Source organism: Drosophila takahashii, chromosome 2R (genome assembly GCF_030179915.1).
Source record: "Drosophila takahashii strain IR98-3 E-12201 chromosome 2R, DtakHiC1v2, whole genome shotgun sequence".
NCBI lineage: Eukaryota > Metazoa > Arthropoda > Insecta > Diptera > Drosophilidae > Drosophila > Drosophila takahashii.
The window spans coordinates 38,337,633-38,358,047 of NC_091679.1; the positions used below are offsets into that span (position 1 = coordinate 38,337,633).

Consider the following 20,415-nt stretch of genomic DNA (forward strand, 5'->3'; position numbering starts at 1 on the left):
TATATTGAATAGGTATATATTATTATCGGTGTATTAACTTGCTGACTTTCCGTGTGCGCGGAAAATTTGTCGTCGCTGTCGCTGGATCTCGGCTCTCGGCTATAATGCCCAAAGAGTCAATTGGAGATTGTTCAACTGTTGAATGTGCTGCTGCTGCTGCTGCCGCCGCCGCTGCTGCTGCTGCTGCCACCTCTGTCGACGTCTGCGGTGCTTCGATGTATTGGTGGCAAGGTGCTGTCCGTGTGCGCTGTGCGCAGGTGAGAGAGCGCTCGATTATTATTGCTTTTTATGGTTTCATCTCTTTCGTAACTGATATTGAGGAGAACGCGGCGAGGCAGCGACGCCGGCAGCGCAGCGCCACTCAAATTCATTCGAATCGATGATGGTTGTTGTCTCTACACTCCCGAGCACACATACCAAGGCAGGCGATCGAAAAACACAGGTAGCCCTGTGTGTGTGGGTGCACCTGCAGAGGCCAAAACGCAGGCAGGTACAAAAGACTTAGGCAACGAACCTTCCACCTCCACTTCACCGTGCACTTGCGACCGAAAGAGAGGGGGAGGGAGCTCGAGAGAGAGAGAGAGCCACCCTCGCTTAGGATAAACCGCTCCTGCCTTTCGTATCTCCCGACTCGACTTTGCGTTCATTTCTGTGGCATTGCATTCATCATCGAAAATTCGAATTCGCTGCTCCGTTCAGTTCGCTTTCGAACTCGCCGTCTTGTTGTTCTGTTTTTGTTGTTGTCACTCGGCTTGTAAGCCGCGTGAAAGTGGTAGTGCAATCAGGCATCAGGTAGAGAAACAAATACACACAACGGTAAGAGAGAGGTAGAGAGATCGCCGCATGCCGAGAGACTTCACTGCAAGAAATTACATATTCAAAGATACATTTTCTTAAGAAAACAGTTATATACCATTTCGTGTTTAAGAAAATTTCAAAAAAAAATTGGTGTTTTTTTTATAAGCATTCATTTTAAAAATTCTTAATAAATAAAATCGAATAATTGATTTCTAAGCAAGAGTATAATTTTTAAATATTCATAATATTTAGATATACTAGATATACCACATATTATTTTGGTGTTAGACAATTTCATAATTTAAACATGATTGCCACCAACTTACTTTGTCAAGTTGAACTATTGTTAAATGTAACTTTTGAACTGTCAACTTTTCACATCCCTGTTTGCCATGTCATTAGTCACTATTAAACCTCGGACCTGTCAACACACAAGCTCCTCAAATAGGACTTTTAATAATAAAATATTTAATTTTTTTAACTTAAAAACGAATTTAGTAAGTAACTTCATTTTTCTCCGTGTGGCATACGTAAAATAGTTGTGCATGTACCACAATCGAATACGCCAAGTAGCTGCCGCACAGCCTCCGTCGTTCTCTGTCCCGCTCTCCCTGCCGACCCCTCTCGCTCGCTCCTTGGGCCTGGCTTTCGGTTAACCTCAGTTCAGCTCCTACAACCTCACCTCGACAGGCGGCGGCAATCAGCGCTGTGTCGTGTGGATCGGCGGACGGCTGGACGGACGGAGCTTGTGTGCTTTCCGCCACGGTAAAGGGTGGCTCCCCCCCTTCGGTTCCCCCTCGCTTCCTCTCTCTCTCTCTCACTCGCTCTGACCGTCTCTGTTTGTCTTTTGGCGCTGCGCACGCGTGGAACTGCGGCTTAGAACGGTTTGGAGCAGCACCTACCACCTGGTTTACAGCGGTGTTTCTGTTTTCTACGTCGTGTAAAATGCATTTGTAAAAAGTACATTATTTGAGGTAAAAATACTGTTTAGAAAAACATGAATTGAGTTTTCTCTGAGAATAGATGGCGTTGTTTCTTTTTTCTTTTAATATTTATGCAACTCATAAGATCCATATATTTTTCAGCATTAAATTTCATAAAAGATTAAAATTGAAAAATTGAATTAAATAATAATAATATTAATTTTTTACAATTTTAAGGTTTGGAATGACCAAGAAAAAAGGCAGGAAGAAACCAAGGGGGTAACATAGTAGCAGTACATAATGTCAAGAACGAGTCTTCAGATGATAAACATTATGAAGATGAAAAAAATTGGAACTCGAATTATAATGTCAGAAATACATTAAATCCTCCAGCTAATAGGACCCTAACAGGAAGGCCGTTTCAGGAGGATGAAGGCAATCGAACTGAAATTAGAAGTTGCGCAATGCAATTCCGAAAATATTGATAATTTAGAATAATAACAAAGAACTTCTTCAATAATGGCAGACTACTTTTTGAAGGAGACGTTTAAATTGCAAAAGTTAGAGGTTGGCAGAGCATTTCAGACAATTCTGACAAAACAATTAATAAGTATAAGTTCTTATAAATTTAAGAAGTTCTTACTTAGTAATTAATTTGACTTTATTTGCTGAAATGCTTTACCAACCTCTAACAATTCCAATTTGAATGTCTTCCTCCTCTAGAAATAGTATGCCTGATTAAAAATCGGTTTGAACTAGGATTCTTCTATGTATGAACTATAAAATACAAAAAAAATTATATTAAATCATAATATTGATGTTAAATGTGATATTTATTTGAAAACTAAAATGGCTTTTGGAAACGAAGAAGAAAGTATATACTTAAACGGATATGCGGAATCCCAGGCGCCCATTGACAAGCATGTGTACTTCAAGTTTGAATTTGAGTTTTATTTTCATTTCGGTTTATTGTTGCAATATATTAAATGTTTAAAACTAAATTTAGGCTTAGTTTAATCCATTTTGTATTTATTGATTTTGCCGTTTTTGCGTTTACACATTAGGTGATTTTTGTTTTTGTAATAAATTTAATTTATGGTTTTTAACTGGTCGAAACTTTTCACTAATGCTTGATTACGTTTTTGTACATATACCGCTAAGTAGTATATATATGCATGTATCGGTGTGTGCGTGTGTTTTGTGTGTGCGAGTGTGGCGGTGTATAAAACTAAACAAACAACAATCGTATTAAATGTACTTATATATTTTGTGTTTTTTATTCAAAAAGTCTTATATCATCTGTCCGTTCTGCAAAGTAAGAAACCGAAGAGAAACATTCACAAACAAACATTCCTTCCCTCCGCGCGTCCTTTTTAGCCAGGACATTGTGTCTAACCTGATTGCCTAAAATTAATTTAACAAACCATGGAAACTGACGTTGGATTTCGGGGTACCGATCTGCCGATCTCGCCGATCTCTTTATTTATAATGCAAAAGCGGTTGTCGAATTCTCAATTCCAAGTAGCAGCCTGAGTGACGCGTAAAAGTCAAGTTTTTAAGGACTAGATCGGAAGCTTTAGACGGAGAGGTGCTTATGTGATTTATTTGATTCGGAAATCGGATCTTGAAACGGTTCAAAACTGGTATAAAAATATAGGAACTTATGTAGGGTGTTTCCAAGAATCTATAGACATTTTAAAATCATTACTTTGGTATCTTAAGCCCTTTACACTTTGATTTTAAGTGCATATAGATTTTTGGGTTACCCCTGATTAAATGAGTTTTAAGCAAAACATGTATAATCAATTGAATTTTAAGATATATTTTATAAGGAGAACTGGTAGATGCTTAAATGCTAGTAAAGTTTGTATTTCTGTTTTTGTTCATGTCAGAGTGTGTGATGGATGAGGATTGGTATCGATAGATGCATTAAAACTACGCACACCAACTAGCTACGAAAATTCATTTCCTGCTTCCCGGAACAAAGGTACACATATAAATCTTGTACTTTAAAATATTGTGCCTCAACACGGACAACCTAAGGTTAAAGGAAACCAACTTAAGATCGAAATTACATTGTTAACTTTTTGCCAGGGCTCGAACCGAAAGTCCTTCTGCTTGTTCTGTGTTTTTACTTATAAACTCTTTGTTTTTTTTTATTTTATTTTTTTTTTGTGTTTTTAGTTTTCAATTCGACAACTTTCTTACTAAAATTTAAATGTAACCATACTTTTGTGTTTCACTTTTTTTTGTTATTTATAATACTGTTTTTCCATATATATTTTTTAATGCAGAAAGGGTATAATGCTGGGGAAACTCTTGGAACTTCCGCGTCTCTAGAAAAACAATTGCATAATACATTATAAGAGGATATATCTCTTGCGAAGTTCTGATTTTTTTTTTGTTGGCAGTGATATTGCGAAACGTTCTTCTTTCGACTTGGAAATCAGCTCGACATCGAAATAATATAGTACACGTTAATTATGCATATGGTCTGTTCTGGTCTGGCTCAAAGTACAGCTCATGATGGGCTTGGTAAGATTTGCTTAGGAAAGGACTTGATCCTAAATGGGTTTTCATAAGAAAGTAGAAAGTGTTGCCGTCTGCTGTTGTATTTACAAAATGCTTCGATGTCATTACTCGTATGACCTAAAACGATTTCAAAACTAGTCAAGTTAAATGTCTCTATATATCCGTATATATATATCAGTATATATATATATGCTGGTGTGTATATATAATTTTATAAAGTTATGCATGTAATACGTTTAAAAAGATTTTTGTTTTGTTTCTTTTTTTTGTTATTTTTTGGAAAAAGTATTTCTGTTACGTAGCGGTTTATGATTACGTTTAAATTTACTTATCGGTTAGCGGGTTCCGTAATCTTTGTTGCCATTTGATTAATACGTCTCTTAGATCACTAGTATTACAATAGATGCTATTTGTGTCGCTCGTTTCGTATTAGCTTTCTGGCTATTTTTGTTTGGTTTGGAAAATGCTTTCTGTGGTCGAACCAGCTCCTTAGTATAAACAATTTTTGTAGTGCTTAACTCTTTGGTTAGTTAACGACTAGAACGTATAGGTAGAGAGAGAGAAGGGATCCGTTTCACGTAGAATGCATATCGTCTGGGTGCCCCCGCCCTTCCAGGGATTCGAATGTTTGGGGCTGCAGGCAAAACGTTTAAATGGTTTCTACTAATGGATACATATTGCTTAGTCAATTGCAGCAGCGACGGGGGCGTAAAGTACCAGAGAAATACCAATGGAGAGAGCAACAACGGAAGTCAGCACAGCGCAACTGAATACGATCCAAATCCGATCCGATTTGGGATTCCTGAGCGATCCTCTCTAAGTGGGACTATCCGCCTTGGAGCCGGCATTCGAGTTGTCTTGCAGTTGAGCGAGTGTCTTGAACTTTTGCGAGTTTAGGAATCTATAAATAAATGCGGAAAAATAATGTATTTAGTTATTGTTCCATAAATATAAAGTAATTTAAATATTTCAAATTTTTTAAAGATGTCTACATAGGTGATAGATCATAGATCAGACCAATACTATCTTGTAAGTTTCCTCAACCGTACTCACCTCGGATATGAGTCTCTGTGCATCAGTGTGTAGATCTGGATTTGAGCTTCGTCGAAGGTGTGCGTCGTGGGCTCGATCATGTTCCGGTTGACGATCTCGCGGACCCGCGAGTCCAGCGACACCTCCCTGGGCGACAGGATCGAGATGTAGTCCTCGTAGAGGAGTCGCGCCTTTTCCTCCACCAGCTCCGCGCTGCTCTCCTTCTTGAGGTCCTCGCAGGCCAGCCAGAACAGGATGTTCTCCTCGCTGAATTCGCTGCGCAGGAAGTTCTGGAACACCTTTCGACCAGCTGGAAGTACACACATTTATCAAGAAATTACTATAGATCTGGAAATCATTTTTCAATGGCTCACCTGTGCTCTTCATCAGCTTGTCAAAGCTCTTGCCCCAGCTGCGGATTTCTTCCAGTGTGGGTCTGTAATGCACAATTAATGTAAGTTTTTTCCGCTTTTCTCACTTTTTCATTTGCATAAACTCACTGTTCGCCATCCAGAAATTCGGCATTCACCAGATCTCGCTTCGTGGGGGCATTTTCATCGGCATTCTTGATGGCCAGACTAAAAAGATAAGCAAAAAGACAGAGGGGCGCTTGTTAAATGACGATTATTTTGATTTTACAACTCATCAATCACCCTTTAAAGTATACTACAATTTTATTCATTGCTGAATTGCCGCTCGGCCTGACTCATTTTTAACTGGCACAAAATAGCATAAATATGTAAATACAGTGGTCGCTCGATTACTAGAGCTTTTAGGTGTAGGACGGATGTTACAGAGTAAAAAAAAACTTTCGGATTCCGAGATTCGGATCATAACATAAATGTATACATAAATTCAGTGCCTATTAATGGAGGAAGTATTATGTTGTTTTCGTAACTTTGTAAATTAAGAAGAGTTAATTAAGCAATCGACAAAAATTTTAATTAATAAAGAAAAAGGAATTCAACATTTTAGAAATTGTGGTTCTATGTAAAGCAAACTTGAAAGATAAAAAATATTGAAGACCATATAAATGAAGGTGATATAAAGATTCCCGAGTGACCACTGTAGATAGGCTAATGTCATATCGGTTTTGGGTTTCGGAGCCCGGAGACAGAGCACCGGAGTACTCGAACTTGACAAAGCTCCCTTATCTGGTCGCCAGTTATCAGAGCGACTCGCTGGCCCAATACCTTATCAAAGTCACACAACCGTACATATATCCTCGTCTATATATGAATCAAATTATATGTGGCCAGGAGCGGTGGGGGCTCGGGGTTTTTTTGGGGGGATTTCGGGTGCTGTGTGCTGGGTTTTTTGGGGTTCTGTGCCCTCTTGGGCACACAAAGGTGCGGAGGGGGTTGCCAGTTGGCGGTGGGTCGAAAAAGACTTTCGATTTCATTCACGAAAACATGCAACACTTGGAGGAGTCCGCGGAGGAGCCGCCACATACTTATTTATATTTGATTTGAAAAGTGCCCTCCAGAGAGCTTTTCGCTGCCCGACGACTTGCTCCCGGAATTGTGAATGAACGAGGGAGAAAGTTTAGAGCAAGAGCCACCCGTTAAAGAGTGTTTCGAAAGAGAGAAAGCGGAGAAAGTCCGCGAGAGAGAGATAGAGAGAGAGCTTTCGAAAGCAGCAGCGTTGCCAGCTGCCAGGAGAAAGGCCACCTTGTCCGTGTCCACTTTCATTTGAACTTCCCAGTCCTTTTACCAGTCCCAATCCCAATCCCAGCCCACGACCATGTCGGTGGCCATAGCCAAAGCCAAAGCAATAGTTAAAGCCAAAGCAATAACCATAGCTGTAACCGTGGCCATATCCATGACTGCACTGCGAGAAACTAGGTACACGGTTGGGAAGTAATGTTCAAAAAATAAATTGGTACTTAAAAGACTAGTTACTGAGGAGGGTATGATATATTACTGAATTGATGAACTGAACTGGTTGAATTTTTTTTAAACCCTGGTTCCTAAATAAAAAGTATATTTAGAAGAGATAGGTTGTAAAACTCCACTTTTACTTTACCTAAGATCCACTAAATATTATTATGAACTAATAACTAATTATGATGATATATTACTAATCTGGAATTTGTTGAATTTTTTTAAAGACTGTTTCCTAAATAAGAAGTATATCTAAACAAGATAGGTTGTATAACTGCACCGTTATTTTACCTAAGATCCTCTAAATATTATTATGAACTAGTAACTAGTTATTATAAACTGTTACCCATTGTTATAAAAAACGAATAGTACAGGTATTATTTGTTATGAAAATAATAAGTACAAATTATACCAGAAATGGTGTGGAATTAGTTAGGATTTATAATTTTAAGCCCAAGCAGTACCAGTATTTCTTCCAGTGTTCAAAAGTATGACTACTTAAGGAGGGTACTTACCATTTGGCCCTGTTGTCACGGTTGTGGTTGGTATAGGTATAGGTATTGGTATTGGTATTGGTATTGGTATTGCCATTGGTAGTTGTTGTTGTGGCCAAACGTTGAGTCAAGGCAGCGCGGTAACGAGAAAGAAATTGATTTCGTGTCAGAGGATTTGAACGGTGAGCATATAGGCCACCAGAACTGAATACTCACCAGGAGCAGGAGCAGCAGCAGCACCAGCAGAAGCAGCACGGCTTCTGCGACTGCGGTCGCTGCAACGTGGCCGCATTGGACTCCTGCAGCACGTTGGACGTGGAGCCGACTCCCACGCTGCCGCCGCCCACGGTGGGCGATACTCCGCCCAAGCTGCTGCCACCACCGCCGCCGACGCCCCCGCCGCTCCCTCCCCCGTTGCCATTGCCGTTCCCATTCCCATTGTTGCCACTATTGTTGGCGGCGCTCTGCTGTGAGGATGCAGTCATGCCGCGCAATCGACAGCCACTGGGCAGCTCCGAAACGGTGCAGGACATGCCGCTACCTGCAATAAAGGAACAAATTGAAGCGTTAATAAACCAGGCTTGTGGGGTTGTTGGGGTTTGGGTACCACTCAGAGAAAAATATTGCGAGTATTCGTCACCCGTTTGGAGTTTGTCATGCCCGAAGGTTTCTTATCTATCAAACTAGCGTCATTTTTAGTTGATAATTGTCTTGTTTTAGTAAATGTTTTGTCGATTAGATTGACATGAACGAAATGCTGTTCTGGGATCTGATTCAAATAAATATCGCAATTTCTAAGCTTACACTACCATCAAGTATTAAAAAATATTGTAACATGTTTCTTCGAAAGTTAAATATTATGTTAAAATTCTTATTACAATAACAATCCAAAAGTAAATTCCATGTCAAATAGAATTCGGCAATATTCCTCGAAAGTTGAAATAAGAACATTACTATATATTGATACTAGAAAACGGTGACCACTTAATTTGGAATGCTAAAATGAGTTTACTTTAAATTCTTGGTCAATTTTAACAATAATTACCCGTAATTAAGTAAATTAAACTGTAATTAGTCTCCTTCATTTTTTCAAACAGGTTAATTCCATTACTTTTAATACGTCAACAACGTTAGCACATCCATCAGTTTAGGGAATTTCTTATCTGTTCGTTTAAATCATTTAAAATAAAAAAACTAATCCGGTTTCAAAATATAGTCTAAGTAATAAATTCATTTGAATTTGACATTCTGTTTCAATAAAAGCTTATTTAGAAACTATAATATGAACAACTTTTTCGAAAAACTAAAAAAGAATTCTATGCTTTTCCTAGAGGTTTTGGTTTATAATTAAGAACTGTCAATATGTAAGTAGTCCTCTCTAAATTATACAAAATCTATTAAATTCGAAAATAGGAAAAATCTTAGGAAATACGCCTAAAAATCATTTAGAAATTTTAACATTCTAGCACACGTTCCAAAATTATTAAAAAGCAATAAAGGCCGAAAAAAGAAATGTCCGGGGGAGTAAGCCTAAATGTCAAACTGCTGATCTATTTGATTCTGCTGCTGCCCATGTTTTCCGTGTGCACTTACCTGCCCTTTGAAAGTTGAGGTTGACGCTGGCGGTGCTGATGGAGATGGAAGTGAAGGTGGTTCTGGGTGTTGGGTGGTGATGGGATGGTGGTGCTGCCCCAGCTGGCGGACCGCCCACTGCCACTGACCTACCCACTCACCCGCTCGCTCCGGTGCTCTTTTCTTCGATTCGGCTTCTCTTTCTCTGGGATTTCCTTTGGGGGCGGAGGGCACGGGAGAACGAGGCCGTTACGTATTTATGTTTTTGCTAATAATTTTTTATCGAAAGTTCCCACTCTCTCTGGCGCTCTCTCTCTCTCTTTGCTCTTAATTTTAGTTTTCGTTTTGTTTTATTTGATTTAATTTTATGTTTTTTCTCAGCTTTTTCTTGGGCGATTTTACAAGCCCAAAAATTCCAGAAATTCTTTTAGATTTTTCAGATAACCTTTCGAGTAGTGGGTATAGGTAGTTATCCTTATAGTGGTTGAAGGTGGTGCTGCTAGCCTTTTTAGCGAGGAAGTGGTGGCGCCTACGGCATTTACATATTCCGCCCTGGATTTACGGGCGAAAATCTAGCGATTCCATTGAATTGCCCCGTGCACCAAGGGGCACATTTCACAAGCGTTACGAAATTTATGAGCAGCTGGAGCTGCCCCCGTCGCAGTTGTTGTTCTGGCCTTTATTTATTTCGTGGGCTAGTCATTACACTGGCATATATGCGGATGTGCGTTGGAGTACCACTGTACCACACGCAACTTGGCTAAGTGGAGCGCATTGTTTTGCTCGTTGGGCGGATGGGGCGTATGCGTGATTTTCTCCACTCGTGCTGATGTTGCTGCAACAGCTGCAACATGTAGCAGCTAATTGCACTTGTAACACGAAGCGACTGCGTTGCACTTATCACAAATCACAAATCAGCTGCTTTTGTTCCTTTGTTGACCATTGCCTTAATCTAGCTATCTAGTATATTATTTTATTATTTTGTTGTATTTCTCGGTTTTATTGTCTCACCAACGCTTCCGTTCATATTTTCACTCAAACACACACACGTATTTTCTTTTGAGGATTTGGGTGGCAATTGGGTGGGCGGGAAAAGGGGGACGCGTTTGTATGTATGTATGTATGTTTTTGAGGAGCAACGACGACGAGTACATACGAATTTTTGCCACTAGAATTGGAATCGAAATGTGTATATTTGTATATATTTTTTTCTTTCGCCCCGAAATTGTTTTGCTTGTGCTTTGATTTTTTTCTTTCGTTTTTTTCTTGGTTTTTTTTTGGTGGATACGAATTGTAAGGAGAAAATTGCAATTTTCGTGGTCACTCGATGGCCTGGACTGGCATTTTCACATTTTCACATCACATCTCGCCCTCGGCCATATTTTATTATATTCCTTCGTTCTCGGGGCCCCCGCTATGGCGGCGCTTTTTCCCATTCGATTTCTGCGCTCTGCGATTTTGGCTGCTCAGCACCCAGAACAGAACCAGAACCAGAAGCCAAAATCCTCGACAGGTCGATTCGAGCGACTCGAGATTCTCTCCGCTTGGGCAAAGGCAGGCGACTGATTTCCAAGCAGTGCCGTTTCGCCAGCTCTTGATTTTCCAATGCGCGCGCTCCTCATCCGAGAGGCCCCCGAGAGTCCCCGAGAACCCCCCGAGATAATGGCGATGGCGGGTGGAATGTGGCGAGGGGGAGGGGGAGCAGCGGGGGGCTCCAAAGGTGGACTGAGCGCAAAAGCTCGGCGGCATAGCTATACAGTTAGAATTCCTGGTACACACAGGAGAGAGGGACAGAGAGTGAGCTAGTGAAAAACGGAAAGACATGTGCGCGAGTCGGAAGAAGAGAAAAAAGCTCGGGACTCTTCTTTGCTCCACTGGAATTCCCCCCATAAAGCTTTGGGGCTAGAACTTCGAAACTTTCAGCAGGGTTGCATTTTCACTTTGATTTCGGGATCCCGTTTGTTTCGGAACCCGGTACGTAAACAAAATGGAAGATTACCGTTATTTATACTGAGCGAAATTCGTTATCTAGTGAGTTTTTTAAATGTCTGTAAATGTCCTAACTTTCAGATCATAAAGGGTGCTAAATTAAATTAAAGGTATTGGTACGAGAAAAACTGTAAATTATATTGCAATTTAAATATAAATAGTTCCACTAGGAGAAACAATTTATGAATTTATTCAATTTCAGCTATCTGAATAATCAGGTTGCTTCTTTATGATTGTAAAACTTGTTTCAAAACCAAGCTCAATGAAAAGGTGTCCTATCAATAAAAATTAATGTATGTTTTTATTTACTATAGAAATTTCACAAAACTGTCGGGACCCAACAAAACTACCTTAGGGTTTATGGTCCTAGTTTACGTGTATAGTCGGATGGTACAGTCGGCGCCCGTGGAGAAGACCCATGGCTGCACCGGATGCCAGTTGACATCCAGAACGCCAAACTCGTCACGTTTCTCGTGGGTCTGCAGCTTCTTAAGGGGAACAATCAAGGGGTTCTGCAGCAGGTCACTGAAATAGGATACAGAAATTGGTAAGAATGAAAGTCAAAAAGGATTTTATAGCCACTTACTTATACACCATGCCGTGGGAGACGATCACAGCCTGGTCATCGCTGCCAGAAGCAAAGAGCGGGTAGCGGAGATGGAAGGCCACGCTGCGAACAGCATTGCGATGGAGTCGCATGGTCTGGTAAGGCTTAGTGGACAGATCCAGATCAAACCAGAGCATCTTTTTGTCATAGGTGGACACCAGCAGATTGTCGCCCTTGGGATGAATGGACATGCCCGAAATCCACTTGGAGTTGGTCAGCAGCTTCTTGACCAGCTCTTGTTTAACCAAATCATAGATGCGAATGTTGTGTTGCGTCTGTAATAGCAAGTTAAAATTAGAAAAATAAATCTAGAAAAGGATTTTTTAGTTCAACTTACCGCCACAAAGAAGCAGGGCTTCACCGGATGGAAGAGCACGAATTGAATGAGACCCTTGCTCTTGGAGAATGGAATCTGTGAGCGCCGCTTGGACAGCTGGTGTATCAACGCCGAGCGGTTGGCACCCTCGGGCATCACAGTGGCCAAATAGTCACCACGTCCGTGCCATGTTACCTGGCGAATGGGCTTAAAGTGGGTAATCACCACCCGGACGCCCTTCTCCTGCTCGTCTGCCTCGGCATTGGACCACTGCACCGCCGTCTTGATGCGTTCACTTTCGAGAACATCCTGACTGGGCGCCTCGGCCAGCAGATCGTCGGTCTTCTTTATCAGCACCTTGTCGCCCACTTTGGGATTGACGAGCAGCAGGCGATTGCCGGTGGCCACCGCAATGATGGAGAGCTTGGGATTGGGACACCAGGCCACACAGCGCACCACTTCGTCGGTCTCAATGGTGCGGATGCAACGGCCCGTGGCAATTTCCCAAACTGCGAAGGAAAAAAGTTAGGTGTTAGAAGATTAAAACAATATAACTAGACCTCGGATTTTGCATATTTTTATAGGATAAAGATAGATCAATTCCGAAAACACCAAAGTTCGTTTCAATAAAAATATAGTTTAAAATTAATGGCATATTTTTTTTTTTTCGCATATTTGCATAAAATGCATATGAATAAAATATGCAAAATATATAAACAAAACTCAACTATTCAAGATTGACCATTTCATAGCCAAATTAATTTACACGAAGAAAATTGTTTGTTCCTTTTCGCGATTTCTGAGATATCTAATTTTTTCGCAAATTCAAGGAAACCTTATTTATAATTCCAACGAGTAGGCGAGAAGGGGGCAAAAATAGTAAAAGGGGCAGAATAGTTTTTGGCCCTATAGGCTAAGCTGCTCGTTTAGAATACCTGAGGGCTGCATTAAAAATTTGATGATATGATATGATATTTTATGCATATGTTTTGCATATTTCCGATATGCATCCGAATTTATTACATTTGAAAAATGTGACACCTACCTAGAAATTTTGGTAAAAATCGGACCAAAAATGGACAAATAGGCAAAATCCGAGGCCTAATATAACTATAATAATATACTCACTCTTGACAGTTTTATCATCAGATCCAGAGACGAGGTACTCTCCCTTGGGCTCAACGCTAACCGATCGCACCAGATCGGTGTGGCCGCGGTAGACCATACTTTCGACCGTGGGGAAGGGCTGCAGGTCACGCGGCGAGGGCAGCTTGGGGATGAGGTACTCGGCGTCGATGTTCAGCTTGACGCGCTTGGCGCGGGGGCACAGGTAAAGATCCAGGCAGCGCAGGAAGCGTTCGCGAAGGTATCTCGAGTAGGCGGGCACCTCGCGCAGCGACTTGAACTTCTGCGGCATGAAGTGCAGCTTGCGCTTGTGCGGCTCGTCCTTGAGCTTCAGCCACTCCTTGGTCTCCTTGGCATCGAAAAGGTACTCCGGCGGTGGATTGTAGGACTCGGCATGGCCGGGCAGGTCGCGTTTGGGCGCCGAGACGGGATCGTGGATGCGGCGCATGTGCTCGCGACCCGTGTCCGTCTCCCACAGCATGTAGAACTTGGGGCCGCGCTTCGCTTGCTTCTCGCGCTGCACCTCCTCGGTGGTCTTCATCCAGCCCATCTTCAAAGCGTGCACCATGCGCGAGACGCGCTTCTTCTCGGACACGGAGGGCAGGAAGGAGCGCTTGTGGTCGGGCACGTTCTTGATGGGCATCTTCTCCACCTCCGAGGTGAACCACTCGATCCAGGGCTCGTACTCCTCGTGATCCTTGTTGGGGATGCGACCCGAAACGATGCGCTTGATCAGGGCAATGTCCTCGTCGGTTAGGCGCACATCCTGACCGGTCAGCGGATCCTTGACGGTGCGCCAGAAGTCCGGGTCCTCGATCTTGCGCAGGAACTCATCGATTTGATCGCCCTGCGGTGGTTTAATGATCTTCTTGGCATCCCAATCGTAGCCGATGTGCTTGTACTCGTCATACCAGTGCATAGGTATGTTGCCCACAGTGTTGCGTATGTCCTCCTCGTCGGAGGTGTCTGAATCCTGGTACTCCGGCTTGGAAGAGTCCCTTTTGGCCAGCTCCTTTGTGGCTTCTTTCTTGGCGGCGGCACCGCTGCTGCTGGGCTGGTCGTCGGATTTGTTTGGCTTGGATGTGCTGGCAGATTCTTCCTCATCCTCGGAGTCATCTTCATCCGCCTCCTCCTCAGAGTCATCTTCTTCCTCCTCCTCATCTTCCTCTGCCGATGAGGATTGCTTTCTGCCCAGGTAGTTGCCCTCCTCGTCGCTCTCAAACTCCAGCTCCTCGCTGGAATCGGAGTGGTACTCCTGGTCTATGCCCTCGTCATCTGTGGAGTCCTCTCCGGGATCCTTTACGGCCTGCAACAAGTCCTGGAAAACCAAAAACACATGCAGGTGATTTGGGACTGACTTTCTTTTCACTTGTCAGGCGGTCTTACCTCCTCCTCCTCGTTTTCGGAGGCCTCGGAACTGGCAGCCACCTCATTTGTGGGCTCTGAATCCTTTCCCTTGCGTTTAAGTCCTAGTTTTTTGGTCATTTTCGAGGGAAAAACAAAACTAACGCGGCGCACGTGTTGCAGTCAGCGATAGCGATGGGAGTCGAATGAAACGGTGGCTTATCGATTGGCTTGCCGCCACTGCGGCTGGTTATCGATTGCAAAAATTGCTAGAAATAGAGGTAGCCGTTACTTTTTAAAATCTTAGAACTTATCTACATATTTGCGGGGTTCCCCAAACTTTTGTAGATTTAGAACACACTGTATGTTCATTAAGTCCTTCAAATTTTGTTTAATTCAAACTAGCGTTTTCTTGGAATAGGCCGAGAAAATGTTGTTTCAAATATTACCTTTATTAAACAATATTTCATTTAAATATGATATATATTTCTTTGGTTTCCTCAGTCATTTAATTAATAATAATTTACGTCTGAATATTCAAAAGCGGTTACGGATAAAAAGTACACTGTTGACTAGTGTAATCCCTGTGCAGGCGCCAGTGTGAGCAGGCCCGAAAAAACACCCTAACGCCAATTGGGGGATTCTTGTACGAACCATTTTTCAGTGGAATTCGCAGACTTACGTGCGGATTTTGTGGGGCCAGTGCGGAAATTAAAGGTGACACACGGCAACTGGAGCACTGGGAAGCCAGCAAGAACAAAAGGCCGGCGCATTACTCATCCGTTTGGCGACACCATCGATTTGCAGCTCTCACAAGGGCAAACAAAAGTGCAGCGCCCCCTCCCCCTGCCACACACACCACACACACACATCGAAGCATAAAGAAAACCCACACTCACACAGACGTCACGATGACTGCGCCGCGACGCCTGCGAAAAGAATTAAGCGATTTGCAGGACAACACACTGAAGGCCTTCCGGGACATCAAGGCGGACGATGACAACCTGCTGCGCTGGACGGGATTGATTGTGCCCGATAATCCGCCGTACAACAAGGGCGCCTTCCGCATCGAGATCAACTTCCCGGCGGAGTATCCCTTCAAGCCGCCCAAGATTAACTTCAAGACGCGGATCTATCATCCGAATATCGACGAGAAGGGCCAGGTGTGCCTGCCCATCATCAGCACGGAGAACTGGAAGCCGGCCACGCGCACCGACCAGGTTGTCCAGGCTTTGGTGGACCTGATCAACGAGCCGGAACCCGATCATCCGCTGCGCGCGGAGCTGGCCGAGGAGTTCCAGAAGGATCGCAAGAAGTTCGTGAAGAACGCCGAGGATTACACCAAGAAGCACAGCGAAAAGCGTCCGGCGGACTAGCGGAGCGGAGAATCCATGTTATCCCCCCCATTAGTCTTGTGATTTTTCAGTTAGTTATTTAATTTCCATTTTCGAACCCTCAAAATCTATCCTTTAAAACAAAGAGAAACATGTAAGCGGTTTTCCCCCCGGCAGAGTACCTAGTTTTGTAAAAGTAGCACTGTAATTTTATGCAAGTGAGAAATACATGTTCGTTATGTTAAAACACAGCAGCTGGCTCTTGGATCGCAGAGACCTCCTCCGAGTTGGAAGCTGGTTTCAGGGGCATGGGAAAGGATTCCTCGCCCAGCATGCCGCGGAAACAGGTCAGCAGCACATTGTTGTTGTGCTGGATGAGGGCGTTGCTGAATTGGTTCTTCTGCAGCTCCTTAATCTCCAGCAGGCTGTGAATGGCACCCGCCTGCTCATCCTTAAGGAGATTTAGCACTTCTTCCAAGTCTTTTGTATCCGTGGCTTTAAGTTTACTCAACGTAAGGGTTTGCGATTGATGGCTATCGAAACTGCAGTCCTGGTAAATGGTTTCCATGAGAAAGAGCAGCAGTGAGGCGGCATAGTGGGTGAGGAACAGGAACTTGTGGAAGACAATGCTCTGGGGCTGCAGTTCTCGAACTGCCTCGAGGAGATCTATGAAAAAGCATCGCTGAGCGGAGTGGAAGCTTTGATTTTCAGTGGGTGGCAAATAATTTAAAGTCTTGCTTTCCAACTGGCACTTGGGAGCGGATTGCCAAACCGGATCGAGATCAAATGTGTCCAGGATGCGAAGGCGCAGGAGGAGTACGGGCTCAGAGGCAAACAGACTGCTCTGCAGGCTCTGGACAGGAGATCCTCTTAAAACGTGAATATTCAAGGGAGTCACTCTATCCCTCACATATGAGTATGTAGTTTTGCCACTGGGGCACTTCTCCAGTTGGTTAAATTCGCGACGCAAGCAGTAAATCTGCTTGAGGAGGTCACCGTGTTTCAAGTTCTCCCTTTCTGTGTATGATCCCCCGTAGACGGGGACCGAGAAGCCGAGCGCCTTGCTAGTTGCCTCCTTGTCCACGATGCACAGACTGTCCTCCAGGGGTTTCACTTTATAGCGACTATAATACGTGTTGGAAACGAGTCCTCGCAAGTGGTGAAGGTGCCGCAGATAATGCCGATCGTTGGACTCATAAGCATAGATGCTTCCCTCGATGGCATCCGTTTGGAGCTTCATGTACAGACGACAGACGATCTCGTGCTGCATGAGAAAGTCCTGGGGAATCTGGGACCGGGCAAACAGAGGCATCACCATGGTGTCATTCGGCTGGGCTAGCTTGGCTTTGATCTCCTCCAGCAAACGCGGAAGGCCGGGCGTGTCCTTCTGGTAATTCAGACAGATTACATAAACCTCCGAGTTTCCCCTCTTCGATGTGGCCGGCTTAAAGATGTGCACCTGCTCGAAGATGCAGTTGAGCGTGAAGAGCAGTGAAACACTGCAGGCCTCGAAGAGGGTGAACATCTTCACGAGGAAGCTGCCGCCGCTTGAGAGAACTTTCAAGGCGCTGAGTACTTCGGCGAAGAACAGACGAACTACTATTTCCTCCTGGCAATCGGGTTGAGCTGCACAATCGATGGAGCCATCGGCAGTGACCAGATCCACTTGGCCCTGCAAATCTTCAGCACAACGCTCCGCCAGGTGTTTAATATTGGCCACATCCAGTAGATTGCCGGTGAGATCTTTGTGGAAGAGCCAGTTGTCCAGCGTGTGGAAGATGAACCTGTCATCGGAGATCATTTGGTTTAAGGCATTGCCTTCGTAGTAAGGATTCAAGGTGGTCGAGCGCCAGAGCCATTTAATCTGTAAAAATAGTTTAGTTATTGATATGTTAGAGGACTGTTTATATACTCACCTCCTCTTTTGGGTATGTGCTGTGCAAATAGTGGTTTAAAGATGCAATGAAGGCGCCAGGAGCCTCGCAAAGATGTACGGTGTTGACCACTGGTTTCTTAACCAATGGATAACGATGCAGGCACTCGAAGAACTTGCACCAGGCCACAGTTACAAACTCCGCTTTGGTGTCGTTCTTTAGGCGCCAGGAGACTTCGCCCGAAGGATCCCGCCGGTTGGTATGGGCACTCCATTCCTGTACTCCATAGTCATTCAGCTTGCTCTTGACCGCATTCAGTTGCTCCCGGAGTGTCTGCAGCGCCTCGAATTGGTAGAACTCACTGAAGAGTGGCTGATCCTGTGGAGGCAGCTGCCAGGACTCTTTGCCCCGCGGCTTCTGGTAGTGGAACTTCTTTTCGAAGAGCTGCTCCAACTCCGAGATCCTTATAGATTGATAGTCCGCCTGGAAAGTGGTTAGTTGGTTATATATGTTTTATAGGGACAATCCTCCACTCACCATTGGGTGTGGTTTTCCCTGGGAAGGCGGATGAAAGCTCATTCCGGCGCAATTTAAATTGGCAATTGGCAATAACAAAACGATCTCCGGCAAAATGGAGATGGGCAGAAGCGAACGCGATTCATCGCTATTTCTTTATCGATGTCGGGGGAGAGCCGCGAATGCTATCGATTAGGGTATCAAATTTGAATTTATTTCGCTTGTATTTAACGAATTTCCCCTACTTTGAAACTAAAAAAGATATGCAAGTTTTATGATTCTTTGATGAACAATTAATAAATTCCATGTATCCTAATTTTATGCTGCTATGCTTGATGCTGCTATTCAAAATGTAAAAGTTTTATGACTAACAGTATTTATTGTTTAGTTGTTAAAAATCGATCAAATTCAAAGCGAAACTTCAACTAAAACCAGTATATTCAATATTGGTTACCAAACTAAAGTCTCATGAAATTATTTTTTAAAAGGATTTTTATCAATTATCTAAAAATCTACCTTCAGAAGAACATGATTTTAAAGTACTACAACTTTTTTTATTAAACCTTACCTTGAACTAACTAAAAACTCCCATGTCCCGTTGTACTTTCTTAGTGTTTCCTCCTGTAGAAAAACAACTTCCTTTTCACCTTCGAAACCGATCATCGTCAAAGCATTTTCCGTAGAAATCCGAATGTGTGCCTGAAATACCAAATGGCTTATTAAAATTAATTTCTTCGGTTCTATGGATAGTTATTTAGAAAGCGAACAGGCAGGCGACAGATAAGGGGCCTTCAAACTGCCTGGTTACGAAACTATTGGTCATCATCCGTTAGTGCTTCGATTGTGCATACTAATATTTAATTAAATTTAATTTTATCGATGCGGATGGGCCCAAGACGGAAGTGGGAGAAATTGTGGGAGCGACTTGGTCGGTGTCCTCAGATCCATATGAATTTCTATATCCCCAGTCGGAATGTGGTTATGTCTTGGGGGTTTCGGAATTTCAGTTTCGACCATCGTGGTCAATGGGCTTTCTTAAAACGTGCATGCTTTGCCGACTTTATGGCCATTTGGACGTGATTCGTGTGCATATGAATAATAATAACAATATTCAAATTATGAGTTTCCAAAGCTGACAGAAGGAAAGGATCGGATACCAATAATCTTTTGCCTGGAGCTCCAGACACTGGTCGTGAGTAACGCTCACCGCCTTTCTATATGAATATATATCCCCACATATAAATAGCAGTCCGGGCATATAGGTGTAAGTCCCGAGACCAGTATTTGTGCTGATATGTATATAGAAAAGACCGGCACGTGACTGTTTTGTATAATCGCGCATAAATATCTGTAATGTAATGCCTATAGATGGTTCACAGAAGCGCCGAGAGCGACCCAACGTTCTTTAACCGCTTCGAGGTAATCGTCCCGGGAAGATCTATGTATTTACTCCTTCAATATCTTCTATATCTCTTCGAGCGGAAGTAGCAATCGCTGCGCATGCGCCGTGTTTGTCGTTTTGGCCATGGCCAATGCATTTTTGGGCCCCTCGACAAATTCCAATTCCGAAACTACAATGACAACGACAACGACTCGGACGTGGACACGGCTATTGTTGGCAACAAAATTTTATTTCATTTCATATTTTTCTCAAAAGGGAGTTCATTAATATTCCGGGCAGACGGCATTGCGCTAAAAAGCGGCTTAAGCGGTGTGCCAGGCAGTACCCCTTCCCCTCCCTTTTTCCCATTGCCTACCTGTCGCCGCGTACAGGTATCACCCCCACTCTGCGACGGTGTGCGTGAGCTGGCAACGGACCGCCGTCCAATCCCCGTTTCTTCTCCATGTGTGAGTGTCAAATGCCAACTAATTGAAACTTCTTCAATTGCCGAGGTGTGGTGCTGAGCTCGCCGCTCGGCTTCGGAATCAGTTGCCAATTAGTCTCCACCGCTGACGGATTACACTTCCAATTCCAGTCCCATTCAGCGGGCCAGAAAACCAGCAGTCCAAGTCAAGTCCACCAACATACAAAAGCACAAAAAACTTGTTAAGTGCTTTTCAAAACAACAAGCGTTT

At 43.3% G+C, this 20,415-nt stretch overlaps 4 protein-coding genes across 4 annotated transcripts; 1 reads left to right on the forward strand and 3 right to left on the reverse strand.

Annotated features, from left to right (window-relative positions):
* Positions 1–2,651: 2,651 nt before the first annotated feature.
* Positions 2,652–10,812, reverse strand: Dhit (Double hit). The gene is made up of 7 exons (XM_044393186.2): positions 9,256–10,812; positions 7,879–8,203; positions 7,684–7,692; positions 5,786–5,863; positions 5,660–5,721; positions 5,307–5,595; positions 2,652–5,154 (listed from the first exon to the last, which is right to left on the reverse strand). Exons 2-7 carry the CDS (start codon positions 8,193–8,195, stop codon positions 5,070–5,072), a joined length of 840 nt encoding a protein of 279 aa, XP_044249121.1. The 5' UTR covers positions 8,196–8,203; positions 9,256–10,812; the 3' UTR covers positions 2,652–5,069.
* A 689-nt stretch (positions 10,813–11,501) lies between these two features.
* On the reverse strand, positions 11,502–14,834 carry LOC108058819 (ribosome biogenesis protein BOP1 homolog). The gene is made up of 5 exons (XM_017143761.3): positions 14,658–14,834; positions 13,275–14,589; positions 12,168–12,655; positions 11,810–12,105; positions 11,502–11,748 (listed from the first exon to the last, which is right to left on the reverse strand). The coding sequence occupies exons 1-5, from the start codon at positions 14,754–14,756 to the stop codon at positions 11,595–11,597; spliced, it is 2,352 nt and encodes a 783-aa protein (XP_016999250.2). The 5' UTR covers positions 14,757–14,834; the 3' UTR covers positions 11,502–11,594.
* A 450-nt stretch (positions 14,835–15,284) lies between these two features.
* On the reverse strand, positions 15,285–18,492 carry aft (cap methyltransferase 2). Its single transcript, XM_017143758.3, has 3 exons — positions 18,361–18,492; positions 17,866–18,306; positions 15,285–17,813 (listed from the first exon to the last, which is right to left on the reverse strand). Exons 1-3 carry the CDS (start codon positions 18,400–18,402, stop codon positions 16,191–16,193), a joined length of 2,106 nt encoding a protein of 701 aa, XP_016999247.2. The 5' UTR covers positions 18,403–18,492; the 3' UTR covers positions 15,285–16,190.
* Ubc10 (ubiquitin conjugating enzyme 10) lies at positions 15,527–16,200 on the forward strand. Its single transcript, XM_017143759.3, has one exon. It carries the CDS (start codon positions 15,527–15,529, stop codon positions 15,989–15,991), a length of 465 nt encoding a protein of 154 aa, XP_016999248.1. The 3' UTR covers positions 15,992–16,200.
* Positions 18,493–20,415: the final 1,923 nt, after the last annotated feature.